At 34.5% G+C, this 19,718-nt stretch overlaps 3 protein-coding genes across 4 annotated transcripts; 1 reads left to right on the top strand and 2 right to left on the bottom strand.

Annotated features, from left to right (window-relative positions):
• Positions 1-427: 427 nt before the first annotated feature.
• Positions 428-7,561, bottom strand: LOC123893561 (chaperone protein ClpB4, mitochondrial). Its single transcript, XM_045943296.1, has 10 exons — positions 7,158-7,561; positions 6,473-6,691; positions 6,165-6,402; positions 5,456-5,651; positions 4,562-4,616; positions 3,956-4,106; positions 2,915-3,223; positions 2,236-2,501; positions 1,217-2,146; positions 428-985 (listed from the first exon to the last, which is right to left on the bottom strand). The coding sequence occupies exons 1-10, from the start codon at positions 7,428-7,430 to the stop codon at positions 677-679; spliced, it is 2,946 nt and encodes a 981-aa protein (XP_045799252.1). The 5' UTR covers positions 7,431-7,561; the 3' UTR covers positions 428-676.
• Positions 7,562-8,165: 604 nt separating this feature from the next.
• On the top strand, positions 8,166-9,134 carry LOC123893563. The gene is made up of 2 exons (XM_045943299.1): positions 8,166-8,258; positions 8,405-9,134. The coding sequence occupies exon 2, from the start codon at positions 8,405-8,407 to the stop codon at positions 8,804-8,806; it is 402 nt and encodes a 133-aa protein (XP_045799255.1). The 5' UTR covers positions 8,166-8,258; the 3' UTR covers positions 8,807-9,134.
• A 1,554-nt stretch (positions 9,135-10,688) lies between these two features.
• Positions 10,689-17,047, bottom strand: LOC123893562 (chaperone protein ClpB3, mitochondrial-like). 2 transcript variants are annotated; one of them, XM_045943297.1, is made up of 9 exons: positions 16,687-17,047; positions 15,729-15,947; positions 15,421-15,658; positions 14,755-14,950; positions 13,881-13,935; positions 12,974-13,124; positions 11,936-12,250; positions 11,257-11,522; positions 10,689-11,160 (listed from the first exon to the last, which is right to left on the bottom strand). In XM_045943297.1, the coding sequence occupies exons 1-9, from the start codon at positions 16,957-16,959 to the stop codon at positions 10,825-10,827; spliced, it is 2,049 nt and encodes a 682-aa protein (XP_045799253.1). In that variant the 5' UTR covers positions 16,960-17,047; the 3' UTR covers positions 10,689-10,824. The 2 variants fall into 2 exon arrangements, with proteins under 2 accessions (XP_045799253.1, XP_045799254.1); XM_045943298.1 differs by having other exon boundaries at positions 11,936-12,244; positions 16,687-17,046.
• Positions 17,048-19,718: the final 2,671 nt, after the last annotated feature.

Raw genomic sequence — 19,718 nt, 5'->3', positions numbered from 1 at the left:
TTGATTGAAAATAAAAATCATTATATGAATTTGTGATAATTTATCTTTCTAATCGAAAATGATTTGCTAAAGTTTTTTAATGTTATTTTAATATTAATAAATTCTCTTTAGATAATTTTTCTTTGATAAAATATTTTGAGAAATCTTTTTATATAAATAATTTATGAATTCTTATTCATACTTGTATTTTATTTTTAAAATATCTATTTTTTTATTCTATTGATTGTCTTAAAAATCTAAGCTTTTAAAAATATATTTTATCAAACAACTTTTAGCTTAAAAAATAACTTTGAAGCTAAAAAAAACAACTACCAAACAACTTTAACTCTTTTCTAAAAAGCTCTTATTTTCACTTTTAGTTTTCAGATAAGGCAAAACGGTACCATAGTACATATAACATTTAAATAAAACATTTTAAGCAGTTAGCTTCCTAAACAATAATCACATCAATAGCATTAATGAAGTATATAAAATCAGTTAGCCAACCGGTTTTGTTTATCCTTATAAACCTATTTTTAAGACTAACCCTTCTAAAATTCCCCTGATAAATAAAATAAAAGGGCCAAGCTTATAATCTAAGGAGTTCAGCAGTGATCAGTACTATTGATTGAGGAATTCTCAACAGCATGAAAGCATGAACTCTGCTTTTAACTAAGTGAAGTTGAAATGTGAGAGATTAGTCATTGGCAACCATTGCATCAGCAACAATGCTCTCCTGCTTCTTAATAATCAGTCTATTTAAGGGAGGACGTTCCTTGCCTGATGGAGTATCATCGGTATCAACAATGATTGAGTCCTCTTCTCTGAAATCTCCCCTTAGAACTCCCATGGCAATTTCATTTTCAACCAATTGTTGTATTACTCTTTTAACTGGTCTTGCCCCAAAATTAGGATCAAAACCCAATACACCAAGAAGTTTAACAGCTTCTGGTGTGTAATGAAGATCAATATTCTTCTGTTTGAGCCTGTTCTTCACTCGTTCCATCTGCAACAGATAAAGAAACATTTTTTTTAACATGCATCTCAGCAATTAGTAAGAATCAAACTAACAGTTTCACAACGGGATTGAATTGTAAGAAAAAAAACTTCAACAATGTTAAAAATTTATTAAAAGAAATTTGAATACATTTGCATGGATACCAAAGAAAGGATGCCACATAAAGGAAATAAATAAGAAAATGAAGCTGATAAAAGGTAATGTGAGAAAATCAATTACCTGAAGCTCCACTATTTTGCTTATCTCATTGGAATCCAAAGGCTGGAAAACTATATACTCATCAATGCGATTCATGAACTCTGGGCGGAATGTTTGCCTAGCCAACTCAACAACTTGGCTTTTCATCTGATCATAAACTGCAACTTTGTCATCTTGTGTACTACGAAGGGTTTCAAGTATGTGATGAGAACCAATATTTGAAGTCATAATCACAACACAATTTGTGAAGCTAACAGTCCTTCCTTGAGAATCAGTAATCCTTCCATCATCCAACAATTGTAACAAGATGTTGAAGACATCGTGATGCGCTTTCTCTATTTCATCAAATAGTACCACAGAGTAGGGTCTTCTGCGGACCACTTCCGTTAGCTGACCACCTTCTTCATAACCTACGTAACCAGGTGGAGCCCCAACTAATCGTGAAACAGAATGTTTCTCCATGTACTCACTCATATCAATTCTAACAAGAGCATTTTCTGTGTTAAACAAGTAATTGGCCAAAGCCTTGCCAAGCTCAGTTTTGCCAACACCAGTCGGACCCATGAACATAAAGCTTGCAATTGGCCTGTTTGGGTCGGACAATCCAGCCCTCGAACGGCGAATTGCATCAGCCACAGATTTTACAGCAATATCCTGACCAATCACCCTCTTATGAAGAACCTTTTCCAGCGAAACTAACTTTTCTCTTTCTGTTTGTTGGAGGTTTGATAGTGGTATACCAGTCCATTTGCTTACAATCTCGGTAATATCAAGGTCGCTGACTTCTTCACGAAGAAAAGATTGTCCAGAGTTTTGGAAGTCAGCTAGATTCTTTTCAGCTTCTTCTAACTGGCGCTGAAGGGACATCAAAGTTCCATATTTGAGCTCAGCGGCACGGTTCAGATCATAATCACGCTCGGCAGCTTCCATCTCTAGGTTGACTCTGTCAATCTAAACATGCTTAAAACATGTAAGAATCATAGATATATTGAATGGTGATGGGGGAGGGGATTTATGATAATTGCAAAACCAAATATTACCTCTTCTTTGATTGATCTTATCCGAGTCATTAAAACTTTTTCACTGTCCCATTGTTCTGCCAATTCTTTTTGTTTCTGTTTAAGTAAACTCAAATCATTTTCAAGCTTACTCAATCTTTCTTTAGAAGCCTTGTCAGTATCATTTTTCAAAGAGAGTTTTTCCATCTCCAGTTTCAAGACTGCTCTATCTATCTCATCCAATTCTGTAGGCTTAGAGGTAATCTCCATCTTTAGCTTTGCAGCAGCTTCATCAACAAGATCAATAGCTAAAAGGAAGAAATTTACTTTGTATCAGAATCGACAAATCAACCAGAAAACTTTCCAACCAAATGGCAACAAGTGACTACTTTCAGCTTCTAAAACATAATAACCACAAAGATCTGAAAAGGCTTAAGATAGAGGGGGTGGTGGTCTTTTTACTATACAAATTTATGTTGTTTTAGTAAGATTAAAAAAAACAAAATAGTGCCCCGTAAGGGTGGCTATTACTATTAGGGACATTATTGGAGGGGCCGGGGTTTGAACCCCAGAACTCCCACTTCTCCACACTTATAGTGTGTGAGTCTAGCCACTAGGCTACTGGACCCAAAAGAAAAAACCAAAATAGTAACTTGAACACAAAAACAAACTGTTATAGTGAGTCAACTCTTGTCATATAAATGCTAGAGTCAAAACCTACCTTTGTCTGGTAGGAAACGTTCTGTGATGTATCGATCTGCAAGAACTGCCGCTGAAACAAGTGCACTATCTGATATTTTGACTCCATGATGCAATTCGTAGCGCTCGCGCAACCCGCGGAGAATGGATATTGTATCTTCAACAGATGGTTGACAGCAAAAAACTTGTTGAAATCTACGCTCAAGTGCAGGATCCTTCTCAATGTATTTTCTATATTCATTCAATGTTGTTGCTCCTATACATCGAAGTTCGCCTCTTCCAAGCATTGGCTTCAACAAGTTCCCAGCATCCATTGCACCACTTGTAGCCCCTATTAGTGAACCAAGTGACCAAAAAACCCATATTAATAATTGGTAGAATTCCAGAGCTGGAACAAAACTAGGGTGGACGATAATTGATGAATCAGAATGACACTCCAGTCTGATTAAAAGTGCAGTTAATCATCAAAGCCAAATGTACAAACTTAAAAACGGAAAGAAAAAAAAATAGGTGTTCAACTAATTAAATTATTTATTGTAGAGGACAAACAGTTGTTGACTGAATTACTTTTTTCAGACAGTTGCTTTGACCGAAGAGATAAATTATTATGTACATTAATTAATTATAACCAAGAACAGATATCAAACATTTCTGATATTTACGGATGGGTGCACTAGAGGTAGGTTGTTATGACTAGAGTACAGATCTACGCAAATTATCTGGAAAGTTTAAGCTGTTAGTTGAAGACATGTGTTCTACATTACATATTAATCTAACACACCGTCACAACATCCTCTGTGGACATGTAAGTACTTATCCTGTGCTTGAAGTATAAAAAATCAACTATTTTATTAGAAAAAAGGTTATGAGTGAATCAAGCTCTAGACTACTAAGTTGTACAGGATTTATTACCGTGACATCATGAACCAACTATCCTAAAGGCATAAGCCATTAAGTGAATGTATATGAATGGTTTTAGTGTCTCTACCACTAAAAGGTGCACGATATTCTCAATAATGAGATTATAACTTGTACGGCTTTAGGAAAAGAACGAGATACCAACCTGCACCTACAACAGTGTGTATTTCATCAATAAACAAAATTATTTGCCCATTTGATGCTGTAACTTCCTTCAGGACAGCTTTCAACCTTTCCTCAAAATCTCCACGAAACTTGGCACCCGCAAGCAACGAACCCATATCAAGGGAGATCAACTACAAAGAACCAAGAGTAAAATAAATATTTTTGCGAGACAACTATTTCCAACCATGGCATTCTCAAACGATATGTTTCGCACCACCTTAAATGTCTGTTTTCAATAGGAAACACGCCTAGTATTTGAAAATGGATAGGAGTAGGAGATCTTTATAATTGTGTGTGGGTGAGTGGGGGTGGAAGGGAAAGGAATGTACTGTCTATGAATTATAAACCATCTAGGTTTTGTGCTCAATCTTCAAAGTTAGATGAACGAAACAAACCTACTTACTTTCAATGCAAGAAAAAATAATTTTAGGGTTTCAGGGAAATATGACACTGCCACAAAGCAGCTTGATTAGACCTTTTTGAAAAAATTGACACAATCAGTCTGCATTGAGACCTGACACTGCGTTAAACAAGTAACTCAATTCATATTTTATAATCAAGTGAAGAGGGAAAATAGGAGTTCAACCTTCCTGTTCATCAATGGCTCTGGAACATCTCCACGCACTATACGTTGTGCTAATCTGCAAAACAATGAAAAAAAGTTTAGCATGATCAAATGATAAGATACAGCACATGCAACAAAGGTAACATATGGTGTTGATAATATACGCTACTGCCACTCCAAATTAATCACACAGATATTAAATCATTGAACTTTCTCAACCTTGTTGGAACTTGAAAGTTTTTTTTTTTTGGACAAGCTGTTGGAACTTGAAAGTTGAAGCAGTTCAATTAAAAAACATAACTCTAAAAGCATACGCTACTGCCACTCCAAATCAATCACACAAATATTTAAATCATTGCACTTTCTCAACCTTATTGGAACGTGAAAGTTGAAGCAGTTCAATTAGAAAACATAACTCCAAAAGCATATTCAGCGCTCGCGATACATACAATCTATTACCAGAGCTCATTGTAATCATACTAAATAAGTGAACATCAGAAAATTCAGGACATATTGCATGCTTAAGGATGAACCCGTGACTCAAGTATTTGATTAGTTGACTTAATTACAAAGAAGGAAGATGTTACAAACACGTGTTAGAAGGTGGCACAAACAAATGTTTCCATGGTTATCAAGCCATCCTGTTCTGGTAAAACAATATACACTTCCGTCTATTAGGGAAAGCTATGCACAAGAGAGGATCTTATTAGGCAAAAAATAAGAGATAGATGAATGAAGAATTCAAAATACATGAACAAAATGCATTCTCTAAGCATATAGGAGAAGGTTACTATATAGGCTAACCCAACATTAACAAACACGTGAAAAATCAAAATTATGCACAAAAAATAAGTGACAGACATAAAGAACAACAATAACAAGAAGTCCTATTGTATAAAATTATATTAGACAAACCCTTCAGCAATTGCAGTTTTCCCCACACCAGGTTCACCAATAATAACTGGATTGTTCTTCGTTCTTCTTGACAATATCTGAATACAGCGCCGAATTTCATCATCTCGACCTATGACAGGATCAAGCTTGCCGCGCCTAGCAAGTTCAGTCAGGTCGTTTCCATACTTGTCCAATGCTTCATATTTCCCCTCAGGATCTGTACAGAGTTATTTCAAAATAATAATTAAAATTGTTACTCAAAACTGCTGCCTAACAAACAAAAGCAATAGGAAAAGATACCAGAACAAACAAATTGTAATTTCTCCACGTAACATCATAATTCAAGTAATATCTTAGACATATTAAAACAAAGAGGGGGGTCAGCTAATGATTTGAGCATCAAAATCAGATTTTGGTTCATAACCTGAAAGCTGATCAAAGATCGAGCCCAAGGGCAATCAATATGCACTGTAGTCTCAGAAACTGATTGAAATAACAGGTTCCTTTATTAGTTCCAATTACAGCATAGCTTATAAGAATCATAAGCTAACATGGCTCTTTTTATTTTCATCCTATAAAACTCAAGACATTTGTATACTTCTATTGCGATTTGGTTTCAAGTGTATTTCAAAATTTTAATAATTTTCAGTTCTATCTAAACAAGATAGAACTAATCATGCTCTTCCATCTTTCTTCTAAAAATAAGAAACCTTAAAATGTAAATGTGTACTTTGATCGGTTACTCTTTGACTTCCACGAATAGCCTTTACAGCATCCTTCAAAGTCTTCTCGCTAAGCTGAAGATTCTTAAATAACTGTTGCCCAAACCTCTTATCTGAATGAAATGCTAGCAAAAGGTGTTCCACAGACACATACTCATCACCCATTTCTTTCTTGTGCCTTTGAGAGTTGTCCAAGATGGAGCTAAAATTCGAACCAATTATAGGACCAGAAGTGTCACCTGTAACCTGTCAAATAAAACAGGTTAGAATTTTCTAAAATATCAACTGAAGTATTAGTAAGTTACCGTAAACACACCTTAGGTTGCTGAGCTATAAAGTTATCAGTAGCCTGTAGAACTGATGTGTTGTCCAACCCTGCCTTAGTAAATATCCTTCGGGCCAAACCATCCTTTTGCTCCAAAAGGGCTTTCATTAAATGCTCTGACTCCACAACTTGTTGTTTATTGACTCGTGCGGCATCAACGGCACCAAGAACGCCCTCCCAGGCCATTTCTGTAAACTCTGTTTGTGATATCTGGTTAAATTGAAAATAAAGAATACATCAGTAAACCATAACAAAAAAAACATATCTTAAATTCTTAACTTAAAGTTGCAGTGTAAAACCAATTTCCTTTTCTTTCTCTAGCAACTAGCAAGAAGGCCTAAAGGATTGCTATGCTGACACACAAGATCAGCAAAGTAGAATAAAATGCGAGTATTTGACAAAAACAAAAATGCCAAGTAGAAATATGAGGTATAATAAAATAACATAGTTGTCAGATAAATTGAGAAGGAAAGAAAGATGAAAGTACATCTTTACTTTTATTTTTTTATTCGGTTACCATGTTATAGATAGTACAAAGTTTCTACATATGAAATAAATTCAGCATATAATCAACGAAAGCTAAAAATCCCAATAATTTACTATTTCTTAGCTCAATTTCAACATGATTGAAGAAATTGATAATAAAATTGAAATTAAGGAAAGAGTGAGAAAATACCTGAGAAGCTCCGGCGGAGCGGTAAGAAGGAGTAGATGCGTGAAAATTGCGAGTGAAAGAGTGAGATAGGAACCTGGCGGAGGCGACATTGGTGGTTCTGTCGATAATCTTAGAGCTTGAAAGAGGAATTCTGATGTTCTCTGAAGGATGAGGGAAACTTCCATTGAAGAGTGGTGCGGAGGAGAGAGGACGACTGAGAGGGTTTCGAGTTCTGGTTGCCGTTACGGCGGAGAAAACGGTTTTGGTTAGTTTTGTAGTTCTTCTCGTTGCCATTGGAATTGGAAAGTGACACGAAAGTGAAAGCGTTGTGTTATTGAGTTGCGGTGGGTTTAGAGAGTGGGGTTTTATGATAAGTGAAAGAATAGAAAGGGTGTATCTCGAAGCTTGGAGAAATGGGCAAATAAAGCATTATTTTTTATTTTCACTTTCGCAACCGGTTTAATGTAGTTCATGTAGTTTGTTCGGGAGTCGGTTTTTACATTAAATGATTTCAGCTTGATCCTGATTATAGTTGCTGTGAATCGAATTGTGATCTTTCATACTAAATCCAATGTTCATTATGACTAAATCATCCAATGATTGATTGTCTGTTTTAATTTTTTGTCTTAAAAGTAATTTTAAAACTTAAAGCTACAAATAAGAATAAAAACTGTGTCGAAATTACTGGGTCAGATATCATGATCGGGGTTTAAATCTCGGCTCATTCACTTTGTGTATGTGAGTTTTCAATGACTTGTCAATTGTCATTTCTTCTATCTACCAAAAATCGTATTCCTTTATTTATCTACAGAATCTTATCTCAAATGATAAAAATGATTAAATTATTACTTCAGACATCATGACCGGAATTCAACTCTAAGAATATCTCTAATAAGAGTATCAAAAAAAAGTTTTATATGTTAATCATTCGTGCTTTTTTTTTAAGACCTATTTGCTCTTTAATTTTTGGTAAGTTATCTATTCCTTCAAATAAAATATTAAAAAGGGCAAAGTACCCGAAAACTTACTTGTAATGCTTCCATTTTTGCAGCTCCAGAAGATGTTCCGGTTGCTTGTGACAGTGATCCAAATCGATTGGAATTAGTTCGACTTTACAATGAGGTGAAGTAGTGATGTATAATTGTACCCTTAATGAGTTGCTCTTAATTAAAGATCACTTCACCTTATTTAATATAAAAACGAGTGATGTTGGTAAATTAGTATTCTACTGAGTAATTGTATCAATAATCATTTCTCGGTATTAGCAGATGTGCAAGGTAGTTGAGGAAAACCCCACCGATTTAGTACAAGCGTCATTGGCAAGAGAATCGGCAGAGGTCAACACAGTGAAGAAGTTCCCACCACTAGAAACCATCTGTGAAGATATGAACAGAATTCTAACACCCACAGTTGAACAGCCTATTTCAGAAACTCCAATATTAAATTCAGATAACAAATCTGAGGCAATATCACATGGCGACGAGACTAAAGATATGGTAATAGACTCTGATCCTGTAAAAGAAAGTGGTTCAAGTCTCGCAATTGAGAAGGAAACTCCTAGTCTTGCTGAGAAAAAGGAAAGTAATACAGAGATGGATGAAAGTAGCAATGCTGAGTTGAATGAGAACACACCGAATTCTGATGCTGGAGTCGCTGTATTGGATGCATAAAACGCAATACCTTGTTGACAGATATTTGTTGTACCATGTATGATGTAGCATGTTGATCTCACTCGACATTTTTTAAATCGTCAAAGGTGAAGTAGATTAAAGCATATGCGGTATATCTTAATTCCCTTGCAACCAAGTACATGGGAAATTATTAGATTTTACTAATTATTATTACTACGAGGTCTTTGTTTTTAACTGAAGTGCGATCAATTGTATACTTTACTACATTGTAGCAATCTAGCCTTGATTTCTAGTTTACTATTCGAGTGTAAGCATATAATTTATGGAATTTTAAAATTTTAAGGCATGCTTCGTCTAATTATTTTCATTTTCTGGTTGTGTAACCACAGTTTTCCTTCCTCTTATAACCATCAATTCATCATGAACTCAATTTTCATTTTGGCCTATGTAGTCCGGTACTTCAAAATAGGAATAGTGATTTTCCATACTTATATTGAACACTAACACTTCTTCGATACTGCAACTGCAAGTACTCAACAATTATACGAGTGAAGAATGTCTAATGTCTTTTTCTTCCAGTATTTTTGTATTTAGATTAACTTTTGGTTAATGTATCTAGGCATGTCTTTGTATCTCTATTGCATCTCGACTTCACATATGCAGTTTTTGATTAATATATTAACTTTTTTTGAAATGCTTATTTGGTTTTCACCTGAGCAGAGTCAGCAGACATATTTAACTGTGATTATTTTTTTTTTGGAATAAAATCAAAATTGCAAATGGTGAAAAGTAAACATGTTATCCATCAACACTTTCTTAATCCAAGTATTCCAATGTGTAAGATTATTATACTACCCGGGCAGAGTAAAAATATTTTTATGCTTTTTAGATTTCTTTTTTTTTAAAAAAAATATATATAAATTAATACGCTTGTTTAACAAATTTATTGTTTTTTTAGTTTTTTATAATGATAATTTCTTAAAAGTAATCATAAATAATGAATTTGAAGAGTGACATTATAATAGGATCTTGTATTGTTGCCGTATGAGAAACGGTTTCATGTTTGTAGTTAATCACAACTCTTGATTTGATATCGGACGCTTCAAAGTTTTTACACCGTAAATGGTACCCTCTCTCATAAAAAATATCATCATCATCACCATCATACTCTATCAAAACACTTTGGTTAGTTATCCAGAAACTGGTTTAGAAATACTGTAATGAAAGAAACATGAGTTTGTCGATAAATATTTGATCAAATAGGATCATCCGGTTCCTATGGAACCTACCGCTAAAATACCCCTAAGATGGGATAAGGGTAAGCAGAGTAAAAAGGGTGAGATGGGAAATATAAACTACTAGCTCCATGCAGGTTTTCTGAATAAGTTATTGTCCGACAATGGAGCAAATCCAATTCTACTAAAATAGGCGTGTAACTGTGTAAGCCATCATGCTTTGTTATAACTTTTTAGAAAATAAAGGCTTTTTTTCCTTCTTTTTACTAATCAAAATTAGATGAGGCATCTCCATACAAAAATGAGAGAATCACCGACCTCGTTAAATATTTACAACGAAGATTGCATATAAATGACCGTCCGAGAATTTCAGACGTTGCTCAAAACTTGGGAATGCCAAGGAGATTTTTGTTTTCTGTTGGTGCAACTTGGTCGGAGCATAAAGCCTGTAGATAAACCATACATCTAATACTGCATTATGGTTTATATTTGAGATTTGATCATGCATTGAAAAACCAATTGAATGTTGTCTTTTGTGACTATTATCCACGAGTACTGTGGTCATATTCTACATCAGTAGTTGTTCTAAGCAATGCAGTATCGAATAATCTTTCATATGTTTGCATGATTTGCATCATTATCCAAAATTAAGAGAGCATTGATAATGATAAGGCTGCTTAGGAAACTCATTGGAAGTAAGATAAGATAGATGAAGCCATCAACGGGTTTTTTCCCACATGAAAAACACTTGTCTCACGTCTCAAAGAAGCTGAAGCTCCAAGTCTTCAATTTTGTATGTAAAAACAGTTAAGATTTGCTACGCTAAATTAGATTAGAGAAAATTAGATATACCAATAAAGAGCTCAATGCTAAGATTACATATAATTGAGTAACTATTAATTTTGTCATTGCTTCTGCTGTTTGTTGGAGGTTTGATAGTGGTATACCAGTCCATTTGCTTACAATCTCGGTAATATCAAGGTCGCTGACTTCTTCACGAAGAAAAGATTGTCCAGAGTTTTGGAAGTCAGCTAGATTCTTTTCAGCTTCTTCTAATTGGCGCTGAAGGGACATCAAAGTTCCATATTTGAGCTCAGCGGCACGGTTCAGATCATAATCACGCTCGGCAGCTTCCATCTCTAGGTTGACTCTATCAATCTAAACATGCTTAAAACATGTAAGAATCATAGATATATTGAATGGTGATGGGGGAGGGGGGAGGGGATTTATGATAATTGCAAAACCAAATATTACCTCTTCTTTGATTGATCTTATCCGAGTCATTAAAACTTTTTCACTGTCCCATTGTTCTGCCAATTCTTTTTGTTTCTGTTTAAGTAAACTCAAATCATTTTCAAGCTTACTCAATCTTTCTTTAGAAGCCTTGTCAGTATCATTTTTCAAAGAGAGTTTTTCCATCTCCAGTTTCAAGACTGCTCTATCTATCTCATCCAATTCTGTAGGCTTAGAGGTAATCTCCATCTTTAGCTTTGCAGCAGCTTCATCAACAAGATCAATAGCTAAAAGGAAGAAATTTACTTTGTATCAGAATCGACAAATCAACCAGAAAACTTTCCAACCAAATTGCAACAAGTGACTACTTTGAGCTTCTAAAACATAATAACCACAAAGATCTGAAAAGGCTTAAGATAGAGGGGGATTGGTCTTTTTACTATACAAATTTATGTTGTTTTAGTAGGATTAAAAAAAACCAAAATAGTGCCCCGTAAGGGTGGCTATTACTATTAGGGACATTATTGGAGGGGCCGGGGTTTGAACCCCATAACTCCCACTTCTCCACACTTATAGTGTGTGAGTCTAGCCACTAGGCTACTGGACCCAAAAGAAAAAACCAAAATAGTAACTTAAACACAAAAACAAACTGTTATAATGAGTCAACTCTTGTCATATAAATGCTAGAGTCAAAACCTACCTTTGTCTGGTAGGAAACGTTCTGTGATGTATCGATCTGCAAGAACTGCCGCTGAAACAAGTGCACTATCTGATATTTTGACTCCATGATGCAATTCGTAGCGCTCGCGCAACCCTCGGAGAATGGATATTGTATCTTCAACAGATGGTTGACAGCAAAAAACTTGTTGAAATCTACGCTCAAGTGCAGGATCCTTCTCAATGTATTTTCTATATTCATTCAATGTTGTTGCTCCTATACATCGAAGTTCGCCTCTTCCAAGCATTGGCTTCAACAAGTTCCCAGCATCCATTGCACCACTTGTAGCCCCTATTACTGAACCAAGTGACCAAAAAACCCATATTAATAATTGGTAGAATTCCAGAGCTGGAACAAAACTAGGGTGGACGATAATTGATGAATCAGAATGACACTCCAGTCTGATTAGAAGTGCAGTTAATCATCAAAGCCAAATGTACAAACTTAAAAACAGAAAAAAAAAATAGGTGTTCAACTAATTAAATTATTTATTGTAGAGGACAAACAGTTGTTGACTGAATTACTTTTTTCAGACAGTTGCTTTGACCGAAGAGATAAATTATTATGTACATTAATTAATTATAACCAAGAACAGATATCAAACATTCCTGATATTTACGGATGGGTGCACTAGAAGTAGGTTGTTATGACTAGAGTACAGATCTACGCAAATTATCTGGAAAGTTTAAGCTGTTAGTTGAAGACATGTGTTCTACATTACATATTAATCTAACACACCGTCACAACATCCTCTGTGGACATGTAAGTACTTATCCTGTGCTTGAAGTCTAAAAAATCAACTATTTTATTAGAAAAAAGGTGATGAGTGAATCAAACTCTAGACTACTAAGTTGTACAGGATTTATTACTGTGACATCATGAACCAACTATCCTAAAGGCATAAGCCATTAAGTGAATGTATATGAATGGTTTTAGTGTCTCTACCACTAAAAGGTGCACAATATTCTCAATAATGAGATTATAACTTGTACGGCTTTAGGAAAAGAGCGAGATACCAACCTGCACCTACAACAGTGTGTATTTCATCAATAAACAAAATTATTTGCCCATTTGATGCTGTAACTTCCTTCAGGACAGCTTTCAACCTTTCCTCAAAATCTCCACGAAACTTGGCACCCGCAAGCAACGAACCCATATCAAGGGAGATCAACTACAAAGAACCAAGAGTAAAAGCAAACGTTCAATACCGATTTAAACAAAAGTATTACATCCCTAGAAAGACTGCCTACTCTAGACACCCATAGCCGGTCAAATCATTACTTAGACTTTGCACATTGATGATTAGGAATAGGAAGAGCTTTACAGCTACACAACGGCCTTCATTACAATATATTACATTACTATATAAAAATAAAGATTATACCATATAGTAAGATTTTCTAAGTTCAATGATAAATTCATATTTTGTTAAAATAGCGCGAACAAAAGCTTGATGACAATCAATGAAACTTCAAGAGTCTCAAATAAGAAAAATAAATATTTTTGCGAGACAACTATTTCCAACCATGGCATTCTCAAACGATATGTTTCGCACCACCTTAAATGTCTGTTTTCAATAGGAAACACGCCTAGTATTTGAAAATGGATAGGAGTAGGAGATCTTTATAATTGTGTGTGGGTGAGTGGGGGTGGAAGGGAAAGGAATGTACTGTCTATGAATTATAAACCATCTAGGTTTTGTGCTCAATCTTCAAAGTTAGATGAACGAAACAGACCTACTTACTTTCAATGTAAGAAAAATTAATTTTAGGGTTTCAGGGAAATATGACACTGCCACAAAGCAGCTTGATTAGACCTTTTAAAAAAAATTGACACAATCAGTCTGCATTGAGACCTGGCACTGCGTTAAACAAGTAACTCAATTTATATTTTATAACCAAGTGAAGAGGGAAAATAGGAGTTCGACCTTCCTGTTCATCAATGGCTCTGGAACATCTCCACGCACTATACGTTGTGCTAATCTGCAAAACAATGAAAAAAAGTTTAGCATGATCAAATGATAAGATACAGCACATGCAACAAAGGTAACATATGGCGTTGATAATATACGCCACTGCCACTCCAAATTAATCACACAGATATTAAATCGTTGCAAGTTTTTTTTTTTTTTGGACAAGTTGTTGGAACTTGAAAGTTGAAGCAGTTCAATTAAAAAACATAACTCCAAAAGCATACGCTACTGCCATTCCAAATCAATCACACAAATATTTAAGTCACTGCACTTTCTCAACCTTATTGGAACGTGAAAATTGAAGCAGTTCAATTAGAAAACATAACTCCAAAAGCATATTCAGCGCTCGCGATACATACAATCTATTACCAGAGCTCATTGTAATCATACTAAATAAGTGAACATCAGAAAATTCAGGACATATTGCATGCTTAAGGATGAACCTGTGACTCAAGTATTTGATTAGTTGACTTAATTACAAAGAAGGAAGATGTTACAAACACGTGTTAGAAGGTGGCACAAACAACAAATGTTTCCATGGTTATCAAGCCATCCTGTTCTGGTAAAACAATATACACTTCCGTCTATTAGGGAAAGCTATGCACAAGAGAGGATCTTATTAGGCAAAAAATAAGAGATAGATGAATGAAGAATTCAAAATACATGAACAAAATGCATTCTCTAAGCATATAGGAGAAGGTTACTATATAGGCTAACCCAACATTAACAAACACGTGAAAAATCAAAATTATGCACAAAAAATAAGTCACAGACATAAAGAACAACAATAACAAGAAGTCCTATTGTATAAAAATTATATTAGACAAACCCTTCAGCAATTGCAGTTTTCCCCACACCAGGTTCACCAATAATAACTGGATTGTTCTTCGTTCTTCTTGACAATATCTGAATACAGCGCCGAATTTCATCGTCTCGACCTATGACAGGATCAAGCTTGCCGCGCCTAGCAAGTTCAGTCAGGTCGTTTCCATACTTGTCCAATGCTTCATATTTCCCCTCAGGATCTGTACAGAGTTATTTCAAAATAATAATTAAAATTGTTACTCAAAACTGCTGCCTAACCAACAAAAGCAATAGGAAAAGATACCAGAACAAACAAATTGTAATTTCTCCAAAGAGGGGGGTCAGCTAATGATTTGAGCATCAAAATCAGATTTTTGTTCATAACCTGAAAGCTGATCAAAGATCGAGCACAAGGGCAATCAATATGTACTGTAGTCTCAGAAACTGATTGAAATAACAGGTTCCTTTATTAGTTCCAATTACAGCATAGCTTATAAGAATCATAAGCTAACATGGCTCTTTTTATTTTCATCCTATAAAACTCAAGACATTTGTATACTTCTATTGCGATTTGGTTTCAAGTGTATTTCAAAATTTTAATAATTTTCAGTTCTATCTAAACAAGATAGAACTAATCATGCTCTTCCATCTTTCTTCTAAAAATAAGAAACCTTAAAATGTAAATGTGTACTTTGATCGGTTACTCTTTGACTTCCACGAATAGCCTTTACAGCATCCTTCAAAGTCTTCTCGCTAAGCTGAAGATTCTTAAATAACTGTTGCCCAAACCTCTTATCTGAATGAAATGCTAGCAAAAGGTGTTCCACAGACACATACTCATCACCCATTTCTTTCTTGTGCCTTTGAAAGTTGTCCAAGATGGAGCTAAAATTCGAACCAATTATAGGACCAGAAGTGTCACCTGTAACCTGTCAAATAAAACAGGTTAGAATTTTCTAAAATATCAACTGAAGTATTAGTAAGTTACAATAAACACACCTTAGGTTGCTGAGCTATAAAGTTATCAGTAGCCTGTAGAACTGATGTGTTGTCCAACCCTGCCTTAGTAAATATCCTTCGGGCCAAACCATCCTTTTGCTCCAAGAGGGCTTTCATTAAATGCTCTGACTCCACAACTTGTTGTTTATTGACTCGTGCGGCATCAACGGCACCAAGAACTCCCTCCCAGGCCATTTCTGTAAACTCTGTTTGTGATATCTGGTTAAATTGAAAATAAAGAATACATCAGTAAACCATAACAAAAAAAACATATCTTAAATTCTTAACTTAAAGTTGCAGTGTAAAATCAATTTCCTTTTCTTTCTCTAGCAACTAGCAAGAAGGCCTAAAGGATTGCTATGCTGACACACAAGATCAGCAAAGTAGAATAAAATGCGAGTATTTGACAAAAACAAAAATGCCATGTAGAAATATGAGGTATAATAAAATAACATAGTTGTCAGATAAATTGAGAAGGAAAGAAAGATGAAAGTACATCTTTACTTTCATTTTTTTTATTCGGTTACCATGTTATAGATTAGTACAAAGTTTTTACCGCCATTTAACTGTGACTGATCTCTGTCGGTGAACCTTTGGGACACAAAAGATGAGTCCCCCCCCAACCAAACCCTTACCACTTGGTAAGTATTTGCTCAACTCTTCATTGTTATCTTATTTGCCAATTTTATTCTATTTCAAAAATTAAATTAGCTGATTTAAACTGCTAGAACAAGCATTCTTAATGAATTCAGTTGTCTAATTGAGATGCAAGAATGTTGCACACTAAATTTATACAATTCAGTATGAATTTCACATTGATCAGTTACATATGAAATAAATTCAGCATATAATCAACGCAAGCTAAAAATCCCAATAATTTACTATTTCTTAGCTCAATTTCAACATGATTGAAGAAATTGATAATAAAATTGAAATTAAGGAAAGAGTGAGAAAATACCTGAGAAGCTCCGGCGGAGCGGTAAGAAGGAGTAGATGCGTGAAAATTGCGAGTGAAAGAGTGAGATAGGAACCTGGCGGAGGCGACATTGGTGGTTCTGTCGATAATCTTAGAGCTTGAAAGAGGAATTCTGATGTTCTCTGAAGGATGAGGGAAACTTCCATTGAAGAGTGGTGCGGAGGAGAGAGGACGACTGAGAGGGTTTCGAGTTCTGGTTGCCGTTACGGCGGAGAAAACGGTTTTGGTTAGTTTTGTAGTTCTTCTCGTTGCCATTGGAATTGGAAAGTGACACGAAAGTGAAAGCGTTGTGTTATTGAGTTGCGGTGGGTTTAGAGAGTGGGGTTTCTATATATATATATATATATATATATATATAAAGGATGATAAACTTTGCAACCCTAATTGGAAACTAGTGCTTAACACATTTGCCTCTTATCCAATTGTAGAAATTTTTTTTTTCTACCCCAACAATTGTCAATCTACCCCAACATTAATTTTGAATGGACGAATTTGCCCTCAAATATAAACTAAAGCCCTGGAGAAAAAAATTTGGTTACCGGAACACTTTGGAAAAAAGTGTTCTGATATGTAATTTTTTTTTTTTACCTGAACACTTTGAAAAATAGTGTGTAGGTATGTAAAATTTTTCTAAATTTATTTTGTTACATACACACTTTGGAAATAAGTGTTCAGGTATCTAAAATTTTTCTAATTTTTTTTTTACCTGAACACTTTGAAAAAAAGTGTGTAGGTATGTAAAAAAATTTCAAATTGATTTTGTTACCTACACACTTTGAAAAAAAGTGTTCAGGTATATAAAATAAATTTCCAAAAATAGCCTATTTTTTTACATACCTACACACTTTTTTTTCAAAGTATTCAAGTAAAAAAAAATTAGAAAAATTTTACATACCTACACACTTTTTTTCAAAGTGTTCAGGTAAAAAAAAAATTAGAAAAATTTTACATACGTGAACACTTTTTTCCAAAGTGTGTAGGTAACAAAATAAATTTGGAAAAATTTTACATACCTACACACATTTTCTCAAAATGTTCAGGTAATAAAAAAAATTACATATCAGAACACTTTTTTCCAAAGTGTTCCGGTAAACAAATTTTTTTTCTTCAGGGTTTTAGTTTATATTTGAGGGTAAATTCGTCCATTCAAAATTAATGTTGGGGTAGATTGACAATTGTTGGGGTGGAAAAAAAATTTCCCCCAATTGTATGTTGCCACCATGTGCTTGTCTTGGCCCAATGATCATGTTCCACATACAACTTTGAAACCATCTATATGTCACACATGCAAAGCTTCACATGACAAGTGTGTTGGTTGTGATGCAGAGGAGGTAACTAGAAGCAATATGTAACACATGCATTAGGTCCAATGTAGGGATGGCAATGGGTAGGGTATGGGTAGGGTACTATAGTCCTCATCCCCATACCCGCAGTTTGAAAAAATACCCGTACCCATCCCCATACCCGCGTGGGTAACAATCTTTGTCCCCGTCCCCATACCCTATGGGTACCTAAGTACCCATACCCGTTACCCGCACTTTAGTTATAATATATCGATAAATAACAACCATCGATGTAATTCAATTGAAAATCATTCAAATATCTCAAATCAAGTAATTAAATATTACAAACCAAAATATTTTAAAACTTAAAATACAAAAATTCTCAAATAAGCACACATTACAATAAACATAAAAAAGAGTCTTCTATAAAGTTGTAAGTTCAGCATTGGTATTCTCTGAAATCTGCAAAAGAAAGTGATAGTGATATATTATATTAGTTAGTGTAATTATATATTCACAATTAATAAGAGAAAATTATTAGGTAATTTACCTCCTCATCAGAATCAGAATCTTGAAAAGACTAAAAACGCTTATCTTTCAAACTCAAATATTGCATTAATCCAGTAATACCAATTGAGGCTGAAACATATAACAAAATCAATTTTTAGACCAAACAATAATTTATATAAATCAATGCTTTACTAAAATAATTATTACCTTGTTTTTCATGTTTTATCCAACTTTGTGTGCACATAAGTGCCTCCAAAGTATGCTCATGAGCCTAGAACGATGAGGACTCAACAATCTACCTCTAGTGCTAAAAGCAGATTCTGAGGCAACTGTAGAAATTGGGATTGCCAAAATATCCTTAGCAATTTTTTGCAATGTTGGATACTTGATCCCATTTGTTTTCCACCATCCCAGAATATCAAATGTGGCACTTCTAGGCAAAACTTTTTCTTCCAAGTACAAATCTAACTCAAACTTTGATTGTATATCATCAGTTTCACTAACAAATGAGTCGAAATCATTAAGAAAATTTGCATTATTATCATTTTCTGAATTCAACTCCTTATCAGTTAAATTTTCAGATGAAGTTTCCACTAACCCATTAGTTTTGGTTTGATAATCTTCAAATAATGAGCAACATAATTTCTTAATGTTGTTATTTTCAATTGAAGACAGACTTCCATAAAGCTTCTGATAGAAGTACTCTAACAACTTGAATTTAAATCTGGGATCCAATACAATGGCAATCCCCATAATTCCATGAATAACATACTAATATTTCTCAAATTTAATAACCATTTGTGAAGCCATATTTCTAATAGCCTCGATTGAGCTAGTCTGCCATTGTTTCAAAGAGAGTTTTATTTCACAAAACAAAGGAAAAAATATATTTGTTGTGGGATATTGTGTACCTGAAAACATCTCAGTTACACGACTGAAGACTTGTAACCTACTACATATTTGTTTTGCAATCTCCCACTCACTTGTTGTAGGCAAAGATGAATACAAAGGCTTTGATTTCAAACGAATAAAAACATCTTTATACTCTAGTGCAACAACAAGCATATGATAAGTAGAGTTCCATCTTGTTTTGCAATCAAGAGCAAGCTTCTTTGTGATGGGAATTTTTATTTGTCGTGCTGCTTCCCTAAAGGTTTGTTCTCTTTTGGGTGTGGCTGTCCAAAAAGCAACACTATCCCTAACCTTCTCTATACCATCTCC

The sequence above is a fragment of the Trifolium pratense genome, linkage group LG7 (assembly GCF_020283565.1).
Source record: "Trifolium pratense cultivar HEN17-A07 linkage group LG7, ARS_RC_1.1, whole genome shotgun sequence".
Classification (NCBI taxonomy): domain Eukaryota; kingdom Viridiplantae; phylum Streptophyta; class Magnoliopsida; order Fabales; family Fabaceae; genus Trifolium; species Trifolium pratense.
This window is presented reverse-complemented; position numbering and strand designations above follow the sequence as displayed.